Source organism: Hylaeus volcanicus, chromosome 5 (assembly GCF_026283585.1).
Source record: "Hylaeus volcanicus isolate JK05 chromosome 5, UHH_iyHylVolc1.0_haploid, whole genome shotgun sequence".
In the NCBI taxonomy this organism is placed as follows: domain Eukaryota; kingdom Metazoa; phylum Arthropoda; class Insecta; order Hymenoptera; family Colletidae; genus Hylaeus; species Hylaeus volcanicus.
The window spans coordinates 25,498,148-25,516,272 of NC_071980.1; the positions used below are offsets into that span (position 1 = coordinate 25,498,148).

At 39.6% G+C, this 18,125-nt stretch overlaps 1 protein-coding gene across 2 annotated transcripts in view; it reads left to right on the forward strand.

Annotated features, from left to right (window-relative positions):
* The window catches only part of LOC128876535 (uncharacterized), a 72,159-nt gene extending 58,543 nt beyond the window's left edge, over positions 1-13,616 (forward strand). The window contains exons 2-3 of one of the 2 annotated variants that reach the window (XM_054122992.1): positions 12,085-12,362; positions 12,490-13,616. In XM_054122992.1, the coding sequence (XP_053978967.1) occupies positions 12,085-12,362; positions 12,490-12,628 (417 nt within the window). In that variant the 3' untranslated portion in view covers positions 12,629-13,616. The remainder of the gene's footprint in view (positions 1-12,084; positions 12,363-12,489) is intronic. The other variant, XM_054122993.1, reaches the window with a different exon arrangement.
* The last annotated feature ends 4,509 nt before the right edge of the window (positions 13,617-18,125 follow it).

Sequence of the window (18,125 nt, forward strand, 5' to 3'; positions counted from 1 at the left end):
AACCTCTAAAAACATCTTCATCATGGACAGTCTCCATAGCCATCCTCGCCATATGCAATCCTCATAGACATCCTCACCATATACAACCCTCATAGACACCCTCATCCCATTGTATGCAACCTTTATAGACATCCTCATCATGGACAGTGTCCATACGCATATCCTCATCATGGACAGTGTCCATACGCATATCCTCGTCATACACAGCCTGCATAAGCTTCTTCATCGTATACAGTCTTCATAGACATCCTCGCCATAAACAACCTCCGCAAACATCCGCGCACGCATCCACCATAAATGATATTCTTTTTCTCTCGAAGCTTCCCTCTCGACATTTCGCGATAACCTCCCGGAATAATTGATCCGTGATGGTCCAGGGTCATTTCAATTCAAATTGAATTCGCCAGAGAATGATGCGTGGCGCAATCGACCGACTTCCTGCAACGGTATCCCGAATTCGCTGGATTTATGACGTCACTGACGATTTAGATTTCGTTGCCCCGGATGAGAGTCGCGCGATTTCCAAGGAAAGAGCTCCAACGATGTATAAATCAGCGGGATACAGTCCTCGACCTATTTATTTCGTAGAGTTAGAAGGGTTTCAGACAATAAGAGAATATTAGAAAATTCTACCGAGCTCCGCGATCTTCCTCAAGATCAACCTCTGGCGATCGTTCTCTTCGTGTGATTTCATATTTCGAATAATTTTTAAGCAAACCTAGAATGATATACGTTCTTAGTAGAGCTCTAGAATAAGCTCTATGAATAACTAAATTAATCTATCCCAGCTGCTTTATAGACCAGTAATTTCCTTTAAAAAAAATGCTGAACAATAAGTAACATTTACAAGAGCGCAAACGAGAAGGAAATGGTACCTGTCGCACGTTTAGGGTCAGACTATCGTTGAGTCGAGGCGTTCAAGGTCATTCAAGGCCCACGCGTATCACGCACACGATCACACCGTCTGGTGAACGGAAAAGCGTGGTTTTCTCGGTTCGGTTCAACGGCAACAAATATTCGCGAAGGAAATGGACTCCCAGCAGACTTTTCCCCACACATGGGGCCATTTCTCTTTTGTTACGTATCATTGCGTGCGCACGGTACGCAGGGCACGCGACCACGTGCGAGGAGGAGAGACCGAGAGGGAAGAGAGAAGAAGAAAGGAGGGAACAGAGGGAGGAAAAGAGAAGGTGAAAGAGTACAAGAGAAAGGGCAAATCCCGCGGGCAGTTGGCCGACCACGTGGGTGCCACCTCAGTGGCCCCCGGCATGTGGCCACGTGCCAAATAACTCACTTGGCACGCGTAAACAATTACTCTGAAACTCATGTTATCGCGCTACATTACTCGAATATATCTCACGTTGGCTGTCCGCAAGGCGTGCGTTTCGCGTTGTCTTACTACTCAACCTTATCGATTGGGATTGTTCCCTGTGCGAGCTTTCTGTCCAGGATGCGGTTGCTTTCCTTTGTAGCAAAATTTAAGTACGAATCTCTCAGGTATAGATGAATGTAAATGTACCCAGTACGCGTTAAATGTCCTTTAGGAGATACTCAGTATGGTACAGTAGATGTTAATTGAGACTTCTGGGTGTTAAACGTGCCCTGTGGGGAAAAAAGGTTCTGCTAGGGTTACAGGTAACTTTTTCAGGGATAAGGTGAACACTGGTATTGTGATTATCAATATCAAGGTTAGAGTGACACAGTGATATTGCGAGCATTAATGTCAGTGGTGAAATGGCACAGTGATATTGTGATCACTGATCAGCAACGTGAATGGCAAAATGCAAGACTGATTTGTTGTCATTAATACGAGGGGTGAAATGCAACACTGACTGTGGGACCAACAATATCAATGATCAAGTTGCATATTCAGTACCTAATTGGCACTTGTAACATTAGTCCGTTTTTTATTTAGTGGGTTCACGAAGAGATAATTAAACTGTTAGTAAAAAATGTTTTTCTTTTTACGCATTGCCTCCTTGCTGACTTCTTTCGCCATTTTGAAAATTTGATAAAAATTTGTTTGCATAATATTCTCATTCTGAAAGGTTCAAACTAATATCCTGAATTTTGAAGTGTAACCTCGGAGGGTTAACTATTGTTTAAATAGGTGGTAGTATATTAAAACATCCTTGTCGCTTGACAGCATCTGTCTATTAATGAGCTATTCCCATTTATATAAATAAATAAAGCTTCGAATTCGAGCTCAGTCCGCGCGGGAAACTTTTCCGTCCAAGGCTCGTTCCGCGCAGGAACTGACTATTTCGCGAGCGCCCTACACTCTAAGTAAAACGAACAAAGTTTCAGCGCGTTTCACGACCGAGAAATTGTTTTTCGGAACACCGAAGTTCATCCACCCCCGAAACACCGAAGAATGTAAATGAGATTCGATTTCCACGCGGCTATGGAATTGGTTCGAGTACCGACCCAAAAAGTCGAACCCGAACGAAAAATGCTGAGCCTAACCGACGTAGTTTGATCAAATTTGAAACGGAAATTGATAAAAATTTATTTTTCCTGCCAAGTAAACTATCTTCTCATGCGCCTGCTAGACACGTTAGAAATTTTCCATTGGTCAAACTTCTACGTTGTAAAGTTTAACCAAATAAAAAAGCCTAAATGGGATAATAATATGAAAGAATAGGACATCGACGTTGCGAGAGAATCAATCGCAACGCGCTAAATTAATTTCAGCTTGTGTACATTAATGTACAATTGTGAATGGAAATATTAATATACATATATGTAAATATACTTTGGAAACATATTTCACGTGTGTCAATGAATATGGAGCTCGTCGAGTAATATCGACAATGGTATTTCTACGCGAGATATTAATCCTGAATTGTTGTAATTCCTGGGAATTAAATTTCTTCTCTTCTACTGTTCGTTACAACACAATGTAAAACATGCCATAACACAGACAAAAAAAAAAATATACATGTCGAATTGAGTAAACCTCCTCCTTTTCGAATTTGGTTAATAAAAGTGGATCGTTGATGTAATAATTGTGTTATATCTAGAAAGGAATATAGTCATTGGAAAAGGAAATAGAACGTTAACCTGAAATAACAGATCTTCCAGGAACTGTTAGTAGTATACGATAGAGGTTGCATCGATGAATGAAATGAAACATCTATTCGATCATTTTCGATCGTAAGTCGGGCTATCCCTGACACGGGCATCAAGCGTTTGTTTACCGAGTGGTGCCAGAAAATAAGCCATCGTTCGCGTTAGAAATGCGTAATTTATTTTTATCGTGATAAATTAAGATATACGTGATTCACAGAAGAATATATCACAACAGTGGTTGCTTGATTTATTAATAGTTTGGCACTTTTTGTATACGAATTGTGATGGCTGATAGACTTTTAGCGATGATAACGATTGCGATGATTGTGACGATTGTAACAAGCGTGGTGATCGTAATAACTATAATAATTATGACAATAATCGCAATGATTGTGATTATTGCGGTGATCATCAGTTTCGTAATTGATGCGATAACGCGACGATTGTAAGGGCCCCGATTATGGTGATGATGAAATGCGATTGGATCATATGAATTCACGGTCTTGATTAACGAATGGATACAATGATTAATTATAACTGATAATTCTGAGAGTTAATTATTCCAATGATCGATGGTTGCGATCAATGGTAACGAGCCATGATTGATAAAAATTAAAATTTATTTTATATTGTTTATTTACTTCGTGGCCACAACTCCGTACCTTATCGACTGGTATCCCAAAAAACCGATAAGACAGTCTTGTTATCGATTTGTTTTTGTTCGTCCGATACACCACACGTGATTAAATACTTTGGCCGCGAGCTTCTTCGGTATCGGCGCACACGAGGACGGTATTGTGATACTTAATCAGGCCTATACGAGAAACTCGACGTTTCTCGGGCAGCATCCTCTCAGCGTTCGCGTATCAGCGGTGGAGTTCTGCATCTGCAGATCGTTTTGGGTATCGGCCAACGTCGATTCTCGACGTCGAGGGTCGAGATCCGCGGTTACACGCCTATTCGATGTTCGAAATTCGATATTTCCACTAAAAGAATGGCCTGAATCGAGTTTTCCCCGATAAAGTATCCCTCGATATCGCTGTCATGTTACACTTCCACCAATCGTCTATGACATGGAGTCGAAGCGCAAGGACTTTTGTTAAAAATTTGTTTAATTCTTATACGGAAACAGAAGTCGATGTTTATGTATTTATTAGAAACATGAAATTGGTATTAGACTGTGTAGTTATCGACGCTACTATCGTAAAGTTTTCGGTGGAGCAATAAATAAAACAATTGTTTAAAAATATCCCACATTGGCAATACATGTTTATTAAATAGTCAAAATTCCGCTCTTCGATTTGAATTATGTTTGAATCGAATCGAACGATTCCATGCAAAGTCACGATACTTGAAAATTTCCTATTTAAGAGATAATTGATATAAATGATTGACGGACTCAGTGGCCTACATAAATTTCTGGAAATGCTAGTAAACATTGGAGTATTTCCTGGAACAAGAAGTGGTCGCTACGATTAGCGGATGGAAGCATCTTCCATGGCTGTATCGTGCTCTTGAAATTCCTGACTGGAGGTTCATTGGTTAGTTCCTCAGTCCATTCGCATTGTCACCTTCCGTTCCAGTGATCATACAAACGAAATGTATTCGGATTGCATAATAAACGTGCGTCGGTTGGCCGCGTAAGTTATGCAAATCGATGCTGAATGATTTAGATGATAAATTGGAACACGTTGCGTGGACCACACGCGTCGCACCTTTCCCTCGAAAATTGTACGCTGGCTGTGCTAAATCGTTGTTCCGAGTAAATCCGTCCAGCCGCCGCCCCATGATTTACGAAACCACGGATACACCGGTAATGTCGATTGAAATCCACGTGGTCTTAAAATTGGGCTGCGACATCGCGTTGTATCGTCAGGTAAATTACTATCTCTAGCCACGGAAGATTTTATATCAGATTTACAAAATGATTCCTGTGTGTTTAACCATCCTCTTGTTATATCAAAGTACTAGTTTCTGTAGCTGTGAAACGCGAAACAACTTGTTTAAAACAAAAGGGATAACGTCGTAACACTAGTTGTGATTCTTGCATACACTATGAACATTGTGATTATTACGAAAATTGTGATTAATATTAGTGATTATTGTGTTTGTTTCGCTACTTTAACAACTCTACCACTTCGTAATTATGATGGTTGATGTGTCCAACGACCGAAGGCACTCGACAGTCGCCCGAAGGATGAAACAGAGTTATCGAAAAGATACCTTGAGGATTAAAAGTTGAACGGCTTATCGTTATAAATAAATGGCGGGTTTACTTTAGAAAGGCACAGCACTCGTTTCTACACCTAATATAATTCAACGTCAAAGATAGAAACAAGCATCGTAAAGGAATGAACGATGTTGCCGGCAACGTAGCCGCGCCGGCAATCTCAAATAAAACCTCCCGCTGACAAGATTCCTGGCTTGTTAGTACCACAAGTGCCCCGGTTACGAGGGTCTTTCAATGGTAGTTTATGACGGTTTATTACCGAGGAGGAATAGATCCGAAGAAGTTTCAGGTAAAATCACTGGAACGGTGCACGATTTTACATCTTTCTTTGAAGAACTGCTGGAATCCGATTCTTTCCGAGAAGTCTCATACGAAAGAAGGTTCCATCGAAAAATGAACGACACGTCCTATAGCGAATGTGGATGAACATAATTCGAATAGATATTAAAATTGGGATGTGTTGTTTATATCGAAATGAATATAAGAAGTCAATTACGAAAGTACCATGTTACTGTCAAGATTTTTCTTGCTGTGATTGTCGTGAATTTGTTGCGACAATTTATTGAACGCTGTAATAATCTGCGACCGTCGCGATTGTGATAGTAGACAAGTAACGGATGATTATGATTTTATTGTGACGATCGATGAAAGGATTCTTGTAATTTGTGATAATTTATTACATAATTGCGATGATTGCATTAATTGACGTTTGCATCGATTTACGACTTTAATAATCGTTCATTGTTACGACTTCTTGTCGATTGTTTCTTGTAACAAAACGAATAAAATAAATGAATTATAAAGTGACCATGTCACTCTTGAAATTTCACCAAATAAATTTCTCTGTCCATTCTATATAAAATATAAACACAAGTAGAATTTATCCTCCATTTCACAATCTCCCGATTCGCTATGTGGTTGACTCATTGCGAAGGAATCCCTGAGTTCCAAACCGTTCAATTATTCCTCCGCGGAATTCTTTCAATTTCGACACGCATCGCGATCCGTCGCGACATTTCCAGTCCGCCGAAGCCTAATTCTGCGAGGGCGTCGTCTGCCATCGAAAAACAGGCACCATTGCGTGGGTGGACCTTTCTTTGCTTTCTTTCGTCCTCCCTTGTCCCCCTTTTTGGTCCTCGTTGCAAATTAACCGACGCGTGCACGGACGCTAACGCGAGCAAACTGGCTCTTCCACCTTCTTTGAATTTTGCGTGGTTGAATACCGATTTGTTGACACGCGGCGCGGTTTAGGCGCCGCGTCGGACCGGCCAGATTCCAAACGGCGCCATCGCGATATTTATTCAGCGAAATTTCTCCACTTAAGATATTCTAAACGTATTCTTTATGTTTTTTTCGCGATACTCTCGGGCGCAGCCTTCGCGTTTTATTAAATAGCAACGCTCGCTTCCGTCGCACGTGACGATATTTATTCTGAGAATGAAACTCTCGCTGCTTTTTGTCGCTAGAGTTATGCGCATTACAATTTTAGACAGAATCGTTTGCAGACATTTATTTCTGTCGGCGTTTGGTACGCTTAAATTTACGATTCTGTAAAATGTATACACTGAACAATGACTGTATCAATTTGTCATTGTGATACTTGATAGATCGCTGCGTTCCACCATTGGCGACTGGGACGATTCGTGATTGTGATAATATCGACGAATCTGATAATACGTAGTTGTGACAATAAACGATTGTGGTAATTGTATTTGTGATTATTGTGGTGCATTTGATTTTTGTGGTTCTTTTGATTATTCCTGGTTTGATTATCTTTACGAATATTACCATTACTTCGGTTTTGCGATTCTTATAATGATTCTGATGACTGCGGTAAACACTGTGAATATTACGATGAACGTTAGTGATCATATTGTTATTATGGTGACAGACTGTTGCGATAATGAATGTGGTCGTGACCATTGATAAATATAACAATTAATGATTGCGATGATAGATGACCTTGACTAAACTTTTAAAGTAACCGATTCAATGATAGGTGATCGGAACGACTGCTGATTAATATAATTAATAAACCTAACGACAGATGGCTGACGATAAAAAAATCCATAACCGAGGACTATTATATAATTGTTATTATATAAAAATGATGAAGATCGTTACATAAATTCTTTGTTACTGTAACTCGTTGCGATATTGCGCCAAAAAATTGATTTCTTCGCCTAATGCCGGCGCACACTTTTCACCCTCGGTTGTCATTCGTTTCCATTAAGCTTCCCAGGGCGACCTTCGACCTTCCGCGCTTCCGTCGCTGAGGAGCCACGAATTTCGACCGATTTCACGAACCGTCGACGACAGACGGCAACCAGGATTCTGGTAACAGCTCGCAGACGGAATTCCTATCTTGGTACTCCCATCATCGGGTCGACAATGCAGAGGTTATCGACAATGGCGCACGGCCAGAAATAGCAGACGGTGCATTGTGTTTAGTGGTGTATAGGATATCCGGATAGAGGACGTCCACGAGTGCTGGAGCATCAGGGAGAAAAGGAGAGAAACATTCGTGGTTCCGGATCCATGGCCGCGGAACGGTCCACATTTGCATCGTGTCGCAGTTCCAGCCCAAATATTTTTGGCTTATGCAACCGCTAATTGCAATCAGAAAGTAGGGCTCTCGTCAGGTTGATCTCGGTCACGACGCTTGCCCCTCTTTCGCTTCATTCTTCACGGAGCCGTTTGCGATTCGGTTCACTAACACGTCAGGATGAACTGGCGATTATTGAATTATATCGGAACCTGTTGTTACATGATAGTGATAATTGCAAGGGTGTACCACGCTTTTTAGCGAAATAAATCTATACCCTTTCAACAATTTTTGGCTAATTAGAAAGTTCAAAAATATCGATGTCCAATGTTGAGGCAATTGAATTGAAACTGTGAGTTTCTCAAAGTGTGATGTGACTTTCCTAGATTTATCTTATAAATAGATCATTGCATTTGTCATGATAATTTATTATTGCGATTCACAATTGTATTGACTAATGTCTGGGATGGTTAACGACTGTAATAATTTGTGATTGTGATGATTGTGATTGTATTAGGTCTACCGGAAAGTTCTGTCCATTACATTCTGTCCATACAACAAGTTTCAACGAGTATGCGCATATTCGTCAAAAATGACACAGAAATTGCAATCACGCTGGCAAGATGTCATAAATAACGATAAAAATTATATTGTTCAATCAAATTTATTCAAGCTATGAGAAATTTACTATTTTGTTTTATTCTAAAAACGGACAGAACTTTCCGGTAGACCTAATAGATAGCTACTAGTAGAATGCAACTTTTACAACTTGCGATCGTGATCATTGTGATTATTACGATTATCGCTGATAATTTGTGTAGTCCAGTTAAATAAGTCCTACATATACATCCCTTATCTGTAGAATTCGCCGATGTAATTATTATGATCAACATTGGTGAATATTACTCGATCGATGATTGTGACGATTCACAATTGTATCGACTAACGTGTGCGACAATTGATGACTACAATAATCTACAAACGCGATAACGATTGATTATTGTGACGATCGATGATTACGATTGCGACATTTTCGCCAATGGAAAAGAAAGTGGCACGAATATATCAACTACCTGGTACACCTTTTACCCGTCGATATTCGCCAATGTGAATATTGTGATCAACATTGTGATAATTTGTAACCGCGATGATTCGCAATACTGTAATCTAATTTTTGTAATATTTGACGACTATAATAATTTACGTTTGCTGAAATTGCCGATTGTGATTGTGAATAACTACGATAACCAATAATATTATGACGAGTCATATAATCCATCGTATAATCATATAATTCCAATTATCGACGAATGCAACGATTGATCATTTTTGTTTCTTGCAATTGATGTGAGTCGACCCGTTAAAATCGGAACATGAAAAATTTTCGAGTGAAAGTGGTCCACCTAGGCCAACTCCAAACATGCATCACTTCATCTGTCGAGTTCACCGATGTGCTTCAATGACGATTCCACCCCGCATCACACACAGAGATGACGCTGAGAGCTAGCGTGATCGACAGCCCTCAGGGGCGCATGGCAAACGATATCTGGCATAACTCGTGTGTGCAGAGCGGTCGACGCGGTTTGGCATCCGCGACGATACGATTTTGTTTTCCTATCAAATCCTAGCGGTCCGTCGGAATGGATTTTTGCGTGGTCGTACGGCCAGACTTCTGTCTACCACGTAGGTAGATATAGAGTCAGCAACGCCCACGACGTCGCCGCGATGCTGACCTGGCCAGGGGTGGTTGCGACGTGAAAATGTCAGACTTGCCGGCTGATACGATACTCCCACGCGTGGAAAAGTGGGGCGAAGTCGGCTCATTCATCCACTGATTCATAGGAGTGGGCGTAGAAACGCAAGGGTCGAACGACACCAACGTAAGTTCCTGTGTTCTCATCCGGCGTACGAACGACTCCCTTTCCCTCCAAATTTTCGAACAAGTTGACGAACAAGAATCCTCGCAAGAATAACGATGATTGGACTCCGGATCTTTGTGATAAATGAAATCTCCGCGAACGTACCTACGAAAATTGAACCTAAATAGGAATTTATTTTACTCGGGAAATATCGTAATACCAGCTTTACTTTCGATACTTTCTTTTATTCTTTCGTGTATTCTTGCACGTTATTATTTCCTGTAAATACACGCACAAAGATCCGCGGTCTAATCATGACGGATTTGAATAAAATTGCTGTTGGGTGGTACGCTTCGTAACTACACAAATTGCGTAGAAAATTTTAGCTTGGTATGACCATGAACTTCAGAAAAGAAAGGTCATAGATCGGGGAAGTTTGGCCGGGGACAAGCAAAGAGATTGTGATTCCAAGATAATGGGTGTGCCAAAAGGGGTTTCAGGATTTTGTATTTTAATGAAGCACGAATGATACCAAATGCGTTGAATCTGTTTTAAACGAAAGTACATATGATCGCAATTAAATGTTAAAGATTATTTAACTGTCCACAGGGACATGACAAGAACATTTTATTTAGAAAAGAACTCTTTGTATTTGTAAGCCAGTGCAATTGCAAACATTTAGCAGCACTCTTCTCTGAAGACACATTTAATATGGAAGAAGTATACTGCGAAATAGTAACAACAGTGATACGCTCGTAATGCAGAATTGAATTTGAAGGGAAGCTTTGAATAAAAAAAACATATATATCTAAAAGTATTTGAGTGAGACAATTGATGAATCCGACGATCGATAATTGCGATAATCGTGTTGATTCCATTTGTGATAATTTATGACCGCGATGATCGACTATTTTCATAATTGGCGATCGTAATGATCGGTGCTTTAGGTAATTAAAAATTGTAACGATTGGCGATTGTGATAAATAACAATTATGGTTTTTGCCAAGGATAATGACACTTACGACGTCACATTATGTGATTAATGGCTTTCATAATCAATAATCGTGATGATCGATGATTGGGATAGTTAGTAATTGTAATAATTCGTGATTATTATTAATAAATTTATTGATTACTCTGTTATCGAAAAAGGAAGCGCGAAAGCTTCTTTTAGAAAATCCTTTATGACGCGATGAATCGACTCAAAGTAGCTCGAGAAAGTAGTGGTGGAAAATACAAATGTCGCGTCTTTCGGTTGCCATGATCGTTTCTGGACCTCCTCTTCCACGACGAAATTCTATCGATCTGTTTTTCATCTGACGCAACTTCGGTGACGCACGAACAACGATTATACTTTGGTTAAGTCGTGACGTGTTCGTCGTCGAAGAACGAATATACCAGATGATTCGAAAATTGGTGTTAATGTTTCCGTGTTTAATTTTCATTCTGAAGCGATTAAAAAATATTTAGAGCATTTTTACTCAATTTTTTTATAAGTATTTCTAGGATACAAATTGAAATACTTTAACAATCCAAATTAACTACCTAAAGAATTAGTATTTTGTGTAGGGAATTTATTATAGTAAATGCTAGTTTGATATACCAGGAAAACATACGTATCAATTTTCTAGAAAGCCTTCGTTTTAGTTATATTTTCTGAAGACAATAATCATATTGTTTTGAAAAGTAATAAACAGTTTTCACACTGTGTTTGACTTCGTATATTTAACGTCTTTTTTTCACAAATTTTGACAAATTTTCTAAAAGCAACACTTTTACATATTATTTTAATCGATGAACATAACAAAAGAATCTCTAAGTCGACGATAATAGGCAAAGTCAACTTAATCGACTAAGCAACACGATTAAATTATTTTCTTCGCCTTTAATTAACTTAGCATGCCGATACTGTCAAATCCATATTTTAATGGACAATGAAAATTTCCTGATCAAATTTCCCAATAAAATTTACTGCCGGCGTAATGAAACTAAAAATAAAGTGCACCACGAATCACGACATACCATTGGCGTAAACTGGTCTGACGTCAACGGTGTCCCTGGTACCATGAGTATCCATTAACAGACTTTCAAAAAAATATAAAAGGAAATTTCACAAGCAAAACTGCACTTACTGCATCTAATCAAACACCGCTACTAAGGGTTCGTGCAATTCCATTGCTTCCTTCGTTAAATCATAACGCATCACGTGACAAATGTATTCGGTGTAACGTTGTATCTCATACTTTTCTCAAATTAATCCACAACTTTGATCTCACAACTCCGCGACACGATATCGAGATCGATGTCCAATCGTCCGAGTGTATTTAGAGATATTTCTCGTCACGTGTAATTAGTAATTTGAATTTTTATTCGCGCAGCTAGGCGCTTTGCTGTACCGGACTCCAGGTAAACAAGCGATAAAGCTGTCGCGGGTGACGAAGCACAAACAAATAGGAGCACGGACGAATCGTTTCACCAGACCCAAAAGTACGGTCTCGCGGTTAGCACCGTTTTCGCTGAGACTGAGACAACGTTCTCGCCATGCCAGTTGCATACAGTGGAGTCGACCACGTGCGACGGGGAATTACCGTTTCATTATACTGGCTGCAAAGAGAAGGAGAGGAACAGAGGCGGTGTTGAGGCAGGCCCGGGCATGGTAAGCATAAAATAAACTTGAAGACGCATGGGGTTATACGTATGCATCACGCGCGCACCAGAGGTGTGTAGACGCAAATAATAACGCAAGTTTGGATAATTAATATTGCCCAATGTTTCGCTATTAGGGAGCTATTTGTGAAAATTAATGAAGTCCGTGTCGACAAGGGGCTGAAGGGAGATGGCATTTCTCTAAGATTTTTCAAGAACTGGGGAAAGAAAATTGTAGGAAGCGGTAGAAAAATAAAAAGGAGTGAAGAAAATTGAAGAAAATTGAAAGGAACCGAAGAAAATCCAAGGAAAAGGGAAGAAAATTTAAAAAAAAATTGAAGAAAATCCAAGGGGAAAGGGAAGAAAATTGAAAGAAACTGAAGAAAATCCAAGGAAAAGGGAAGAAAATTTTTAAAAAAATTGAAGAAAATCCAAGGGGAAAGGGAAGAAAATTGAAAGAAACTGAAGAAAATCCAAGAAAACTGAAGAAGGCTATAGAAAACTAAAGAACACTGATGAAAATTGAGCAAAGTTGAACAAAACTGAAGAGATTTCAAGAAAATTTATAAAAACTAAATGAAAGTGATTATCTTTACCTGCAACTTTAACGTCCATAAAAATGTACCTTCCTAGAATATTGGGATTCTTCCCATTTTCCTTCGTTGGGCCTAGAATCCCAAGCTCCGTATCGATTTCAAGAACCGCATGGTGCTTATTGCATCAATGGGACCGCCCGGGGCCGAACCGAGTTTTTTCCTTGAAAATTAGCAAACTTCAAAGCGTTCTATCTTCAAAATTAATAAAAATCGGGTAGATACATTAAAGCTTAATGAATTCGTCTTGAAAAGTACTATCGCGTGGTATAAAAAAAAATATATATACTTTCATTTGAAAAACGAAACTTGACCATCGTATCTCGTTAAATAACAAAGTTAACAAAAATTCCTTCGCGCTGAAACACGGGCCCCATTTTACCATGCAATCTCCATATTTGAAATTTTCCATTCCGCTAATTTTGTGATCTACAGGATCTACGCGATTCCGAAATCCACGTGGCATCGATGGCAAAGCACGTACCAAAAGGGAATCTCCATCATCGATCACGTTTACCACAACATCCACGCATAACGCAGACGATAAACCAGAATCCTCCCCGATCCGCGTTTGTTTGCTAGAATATTCGCGATATTTATCCCTGTAACGTCCTCCAAAATCGAAGATGATGTTACGACAGAGCGTAGGCGGTACGTGGTTGCCCAGCCATGAGAGGGATCTATACAAGAGCCGTAAGTATACAGGGTGTCTCGTACAAAGCTTTACAAGCTGCTTTCTCATGTACCAACCAAGAAATCCTCTTCGATTCTTGCTACGGTTAAATAACATAGGGAGAGCAATCTTTTAAAAGTTTTTCGATTTACCGTTACAGGGGCTCCCTAAGTTCTCTCAAATGGAATTTGGAATTAATTTTGTGTTACTTGGATAACTCTTGCAAGACAAATAAACATTTGCTTGAATTGGTTTTTAAAATCGTACATAGTTAGAGAGTTATGGCGACAGATGTGTATCGATAGGAAATTTTGGGGCAACGGAAAGAAAGGCTACCGAACACTTGGTAAGTTTTTTTTACAAATACTCGAGCATCTGATAATATGGCGTCACGAGCAGGAAGTATTCTTGCTTTCTTGATTTGTAGGAATTGCTACGAACGTATATTTTATATAGCCCCAAAAGAATCTAAATAACAAAAATTCTAAATAACAAAAAGAAAGCGTTATTCAATTTTATAAGACCAATCTAAACAACGGGCAATTAATCCCACCTTCCGTTTAACAAAATATTAGGTTAGCCCTCTTTTCTCAGCTGAGTCACTTCACAAAAAAGTATGTTGCACACTGGAGGGTTGGTCTCCATCCCCCTGCATCGTTTCTGTAACCAAGTCGAATGTCTTCATTAGTATCGTAGAATACGGGACACCCTGTACATCCGTTTGAACGTAATTCAAGGAAGCGAAACTTCCACATTCTTAGATATTGTGCCATTCTCTTCGATGGCTCCACACCACTACAACCCCTTTTCTCGACGGTCCACTACACTGTCTCGTTCTCCTCCGAACGCTCGTTCATTCAGAACGCGAAATCAATGAATGTTATTTTCGGCAGAGTTCCCCGTTTACCACTGACTAACACTACTTGAAACGTCTACTGCGTACTTGGCGTCACTCCGCAATTGAGCCGTTCATTTGCCAAATCGATTAATCCCCTAGAAAGAAAAAAGAGTGGAGAAAAGTGACAGAGTGGTATATACTACTCATTCGAATTCTTTTTAAAATATAAATTCAATATTGTATACTGCATACGTAGATTTCATCTAATCACGTATCACATCGATAAGATTTGTACAATTTTCGTAAGTTTTGGTAAATGAAAATTAAAATACATATCATCGAACTCGATCTTCAAAAAATTTGTTCGAGTTGATTTCTGCGAGAGCATTTTTGCATTTTAGTAAATAGTATAACAACTTTGTGTCGGTATCCTCAGGTATATACCGCATAGCTATATGCAAAGTGTGTTTCGTGTAATAATATTATAGCTTAGCGTCGACGTACCTAGGATACTACTTTGGCAGTTCCCTTCAAATTTCTTCAATTTCCTTCAGTTTCGTTGAATTTGTTGAATTTGCTACAGTTGCGATTAGTTTTGTTCAGGTTTGATTAAGTTTTGCATGGTTTCGTTGACTTTCTTTAATCAGTTTTCTTCTATTTCTTTAGTTTTCATCAATTTTCCACTGTTTTTTTTTCCAGTTTACAATAACTCTATTCCATTAAATATCATTATTAACACAAAATCAATCCGATGACTTGCAATCTACAATGAATATATTGAAAGAAAAATGGAAATGAAAATAGAAAAAGTAGAAACAAAAATATGTTATCAACATTCCATACGTTTATCTGGCTCCCATCAAGTAAGAAAACTTGAAGCACATGTTTGTACAAACCTATCCGCACGCTTTCGCTCCAATTTCACCCAGCAACCTACTACCTTGCGTATCGTATAATTCTCCCAAGTGACGAACTATGAATCGAGTTTATTCGAAACGTCAGGACTCGTCAATAAACGATCAGGTTGCGTCGTTTAGACGGCGACAAACGTTCGTATGTCATAAAATCGTTTCCAGGTCGATGGAAAAAAACCCGTGCACGAGTGGATTAACCAAAAAGAAGGCTCCAAGAAGGATTGGACCACCTTAAAAGTCCTGATGCGCGCGAGGCGAACGAGACCATAATTCGGTACGCACGCACGATGGTATAAAAGTTGCTAAAAATGCCACCGCAGACATCATCCTCTTCGGTTATATTTCGATGCCACGGAGGTGGGGAGACCTTGGATTGAAGCGGTGCAATAATGTCATTATTAACGTCACGAATTTTACGGCTCGTTAATTCCTGCCGTGGTTTTCGCTCGGACACAGCGAATAAGTTCGTTTAATTGAGGAAGAGATAGCGCCATAAACAAAGGCACAAGTCATACATGGCAAATCGTCGAAACCGGTCTTTAAGAATTCTAACATTCCGTCGTTCTACTGTTGATTTTAATGTTGGACCGCGTCTCGCGTTCCTCCGGAATTTTATCGACGGTAAATTGTTGTATTTTCGGAGCAAAGAACTGGCTACAACGCGTTTAAACAAGGAGAGATAAAAATACAGTCGCGATCGTTTGTGGTGGGTTGGTTGCAATAATAATCTCGCCTTTTCTATTGGTCAAGTTTACTGTTTTCCGATGGGCCCCGTTTTGGGCAGGCCAGTTATTGTGTCGTTGTTGACCGTGTTGCGCAGATTTGCGTATATTTTGCACATTTACATGTATTCGCCATATAAGCATATATATTTACACATTTGCATATATTTACATATCTACATGTACTCAGGATACAAGTACATAGTTTATGTCCTTTACATATTTGCATGCATTTAACATATAGGCGTGTATACTTGCATGAATTGCGCATATTAGGGCACATATTTGCATATCTACATGTATTCAAAATGTAAGTGTGTATATATTTTCATGTATTCGGTGCACAAGTACACATACTTTATCTATATACATGTATTAAACACATAAATAGAGCATATACTTAGCATGTTTGCATAAATTTAGCGCAACAAAAATTCATACATTTTGCATATATATATATTGTATATGTACAAGACAAAAACCATAAAGCTATATCATTTTTTCATGATGCCATCACAAAACTTGAATCGCATACCAAGTACATAGATGAAACAAGAATATTAAAACAACCTATCGAAAGCGTTTAATTTTTACGATATTTCATTTGGAATTGATCGCTTCACACTTCTTGTATCAAACTTAGAACTTGATACCTCGACTGTCTGGCTGCTTCGTAATTTCCGTGGAGTTTGTTCGGGAGACAAAGCGTCACGGTTGTTCGAATTCGTTACTAGAGGACTAAAAATACGTCTGCCCATCGCGGGTCCTAATCCAGTCGAAAGCCTCGCACCAGTAAATTACTCCACTGCGTGCTGGAAACGAAGTACATTTGTCTTCGCTTGTGTGGGACCGCAGGACAGGCCGAATTGAATAATTACCAAACGCGTGTGTCAACGAGTATAATCCTAGTGGCGAGCGTCCCTCGAGGTTCTAAAACACGCCAACGTTTTCTCAAACTCGAACGTCTCACTAGTAAATAAAAAGTGGCTGTGTTCTCAGCGTAATCGAACAAAGTTAGAAGTGTAATTTTTTAGACACAACGGCGAAATTTTATATGTTAATCTTACAAGAAGTTCTTTGATACTTCGATACTATTTGAATACATCCACAGATAGAATGAAATATCTAATCCTAATTATTGCAGTTTTAACTAACTTTCATTCCAATCTAGGCTCGTACGATTCATATCTAATCAAAGAATAATCAAGCGAAGCTTTGTTAAAATTCTCCATTAAATAAATCCACGAAACAACTACCTTAACATTTTTCTTTACATCGCTGTACATTGCTTTACATTGCTTTACGTTCTCTTCATTTTCCGACATCCTCCTTAAAAATGTAGTTTCCCAAGTTCTACTGTCTCCTCTGTAGCTTAGCTACCTCGTGATCGCTAAATCCGTACCGTAGCTACAATTAAACATAGCTACAACCCCTGAGGGTGAACTAAAAGAGCGCAAACGTCGCGGAAAGAAAACGTGGAAGAACAGAACGCGATAATGTCGATGGAACCGGTTAGACGAATCGCGTGCGGCTCCATCTGCGCAGGCGCGTGTGCGTGAAGCGCGTTGACAGAAAGGTGAGTGATGCTCGTCACGCTAGCCGCTGTTGACAGCCGATGACAGCCACGCGCGCCATGGCTCAGACCACACACAATAGAGGACCACGTTGCGTGCACGGGTGTGCGTCCACCGCGATAGCGTTCCTTTTCATGGTGCTCACCAATTCATATGGTAATCGCGGGCCTGGGACGTTATTCTGCCTTTATTAAGTGCGTCTGACCCATTTTGCCTGTCAGTCCTGCTCCAAGAATTTCTGAGTCACTCGATCACGGAGGCGTCGCGCGACTAATGCCACGCTTCTTCCTATTCCCAAATGATTATGATACCTCAGGTAATTTTCACGCGAGCAGAGATCTACAAAGATTCCAACAAATCCGTCTCAAAGGATCCAGAAAATCTGAATGAAACCACCACCAATTTTGGACAGAGAAGCAATCATATATTCATCTGCCCCTGAATGTATAATACTTTACG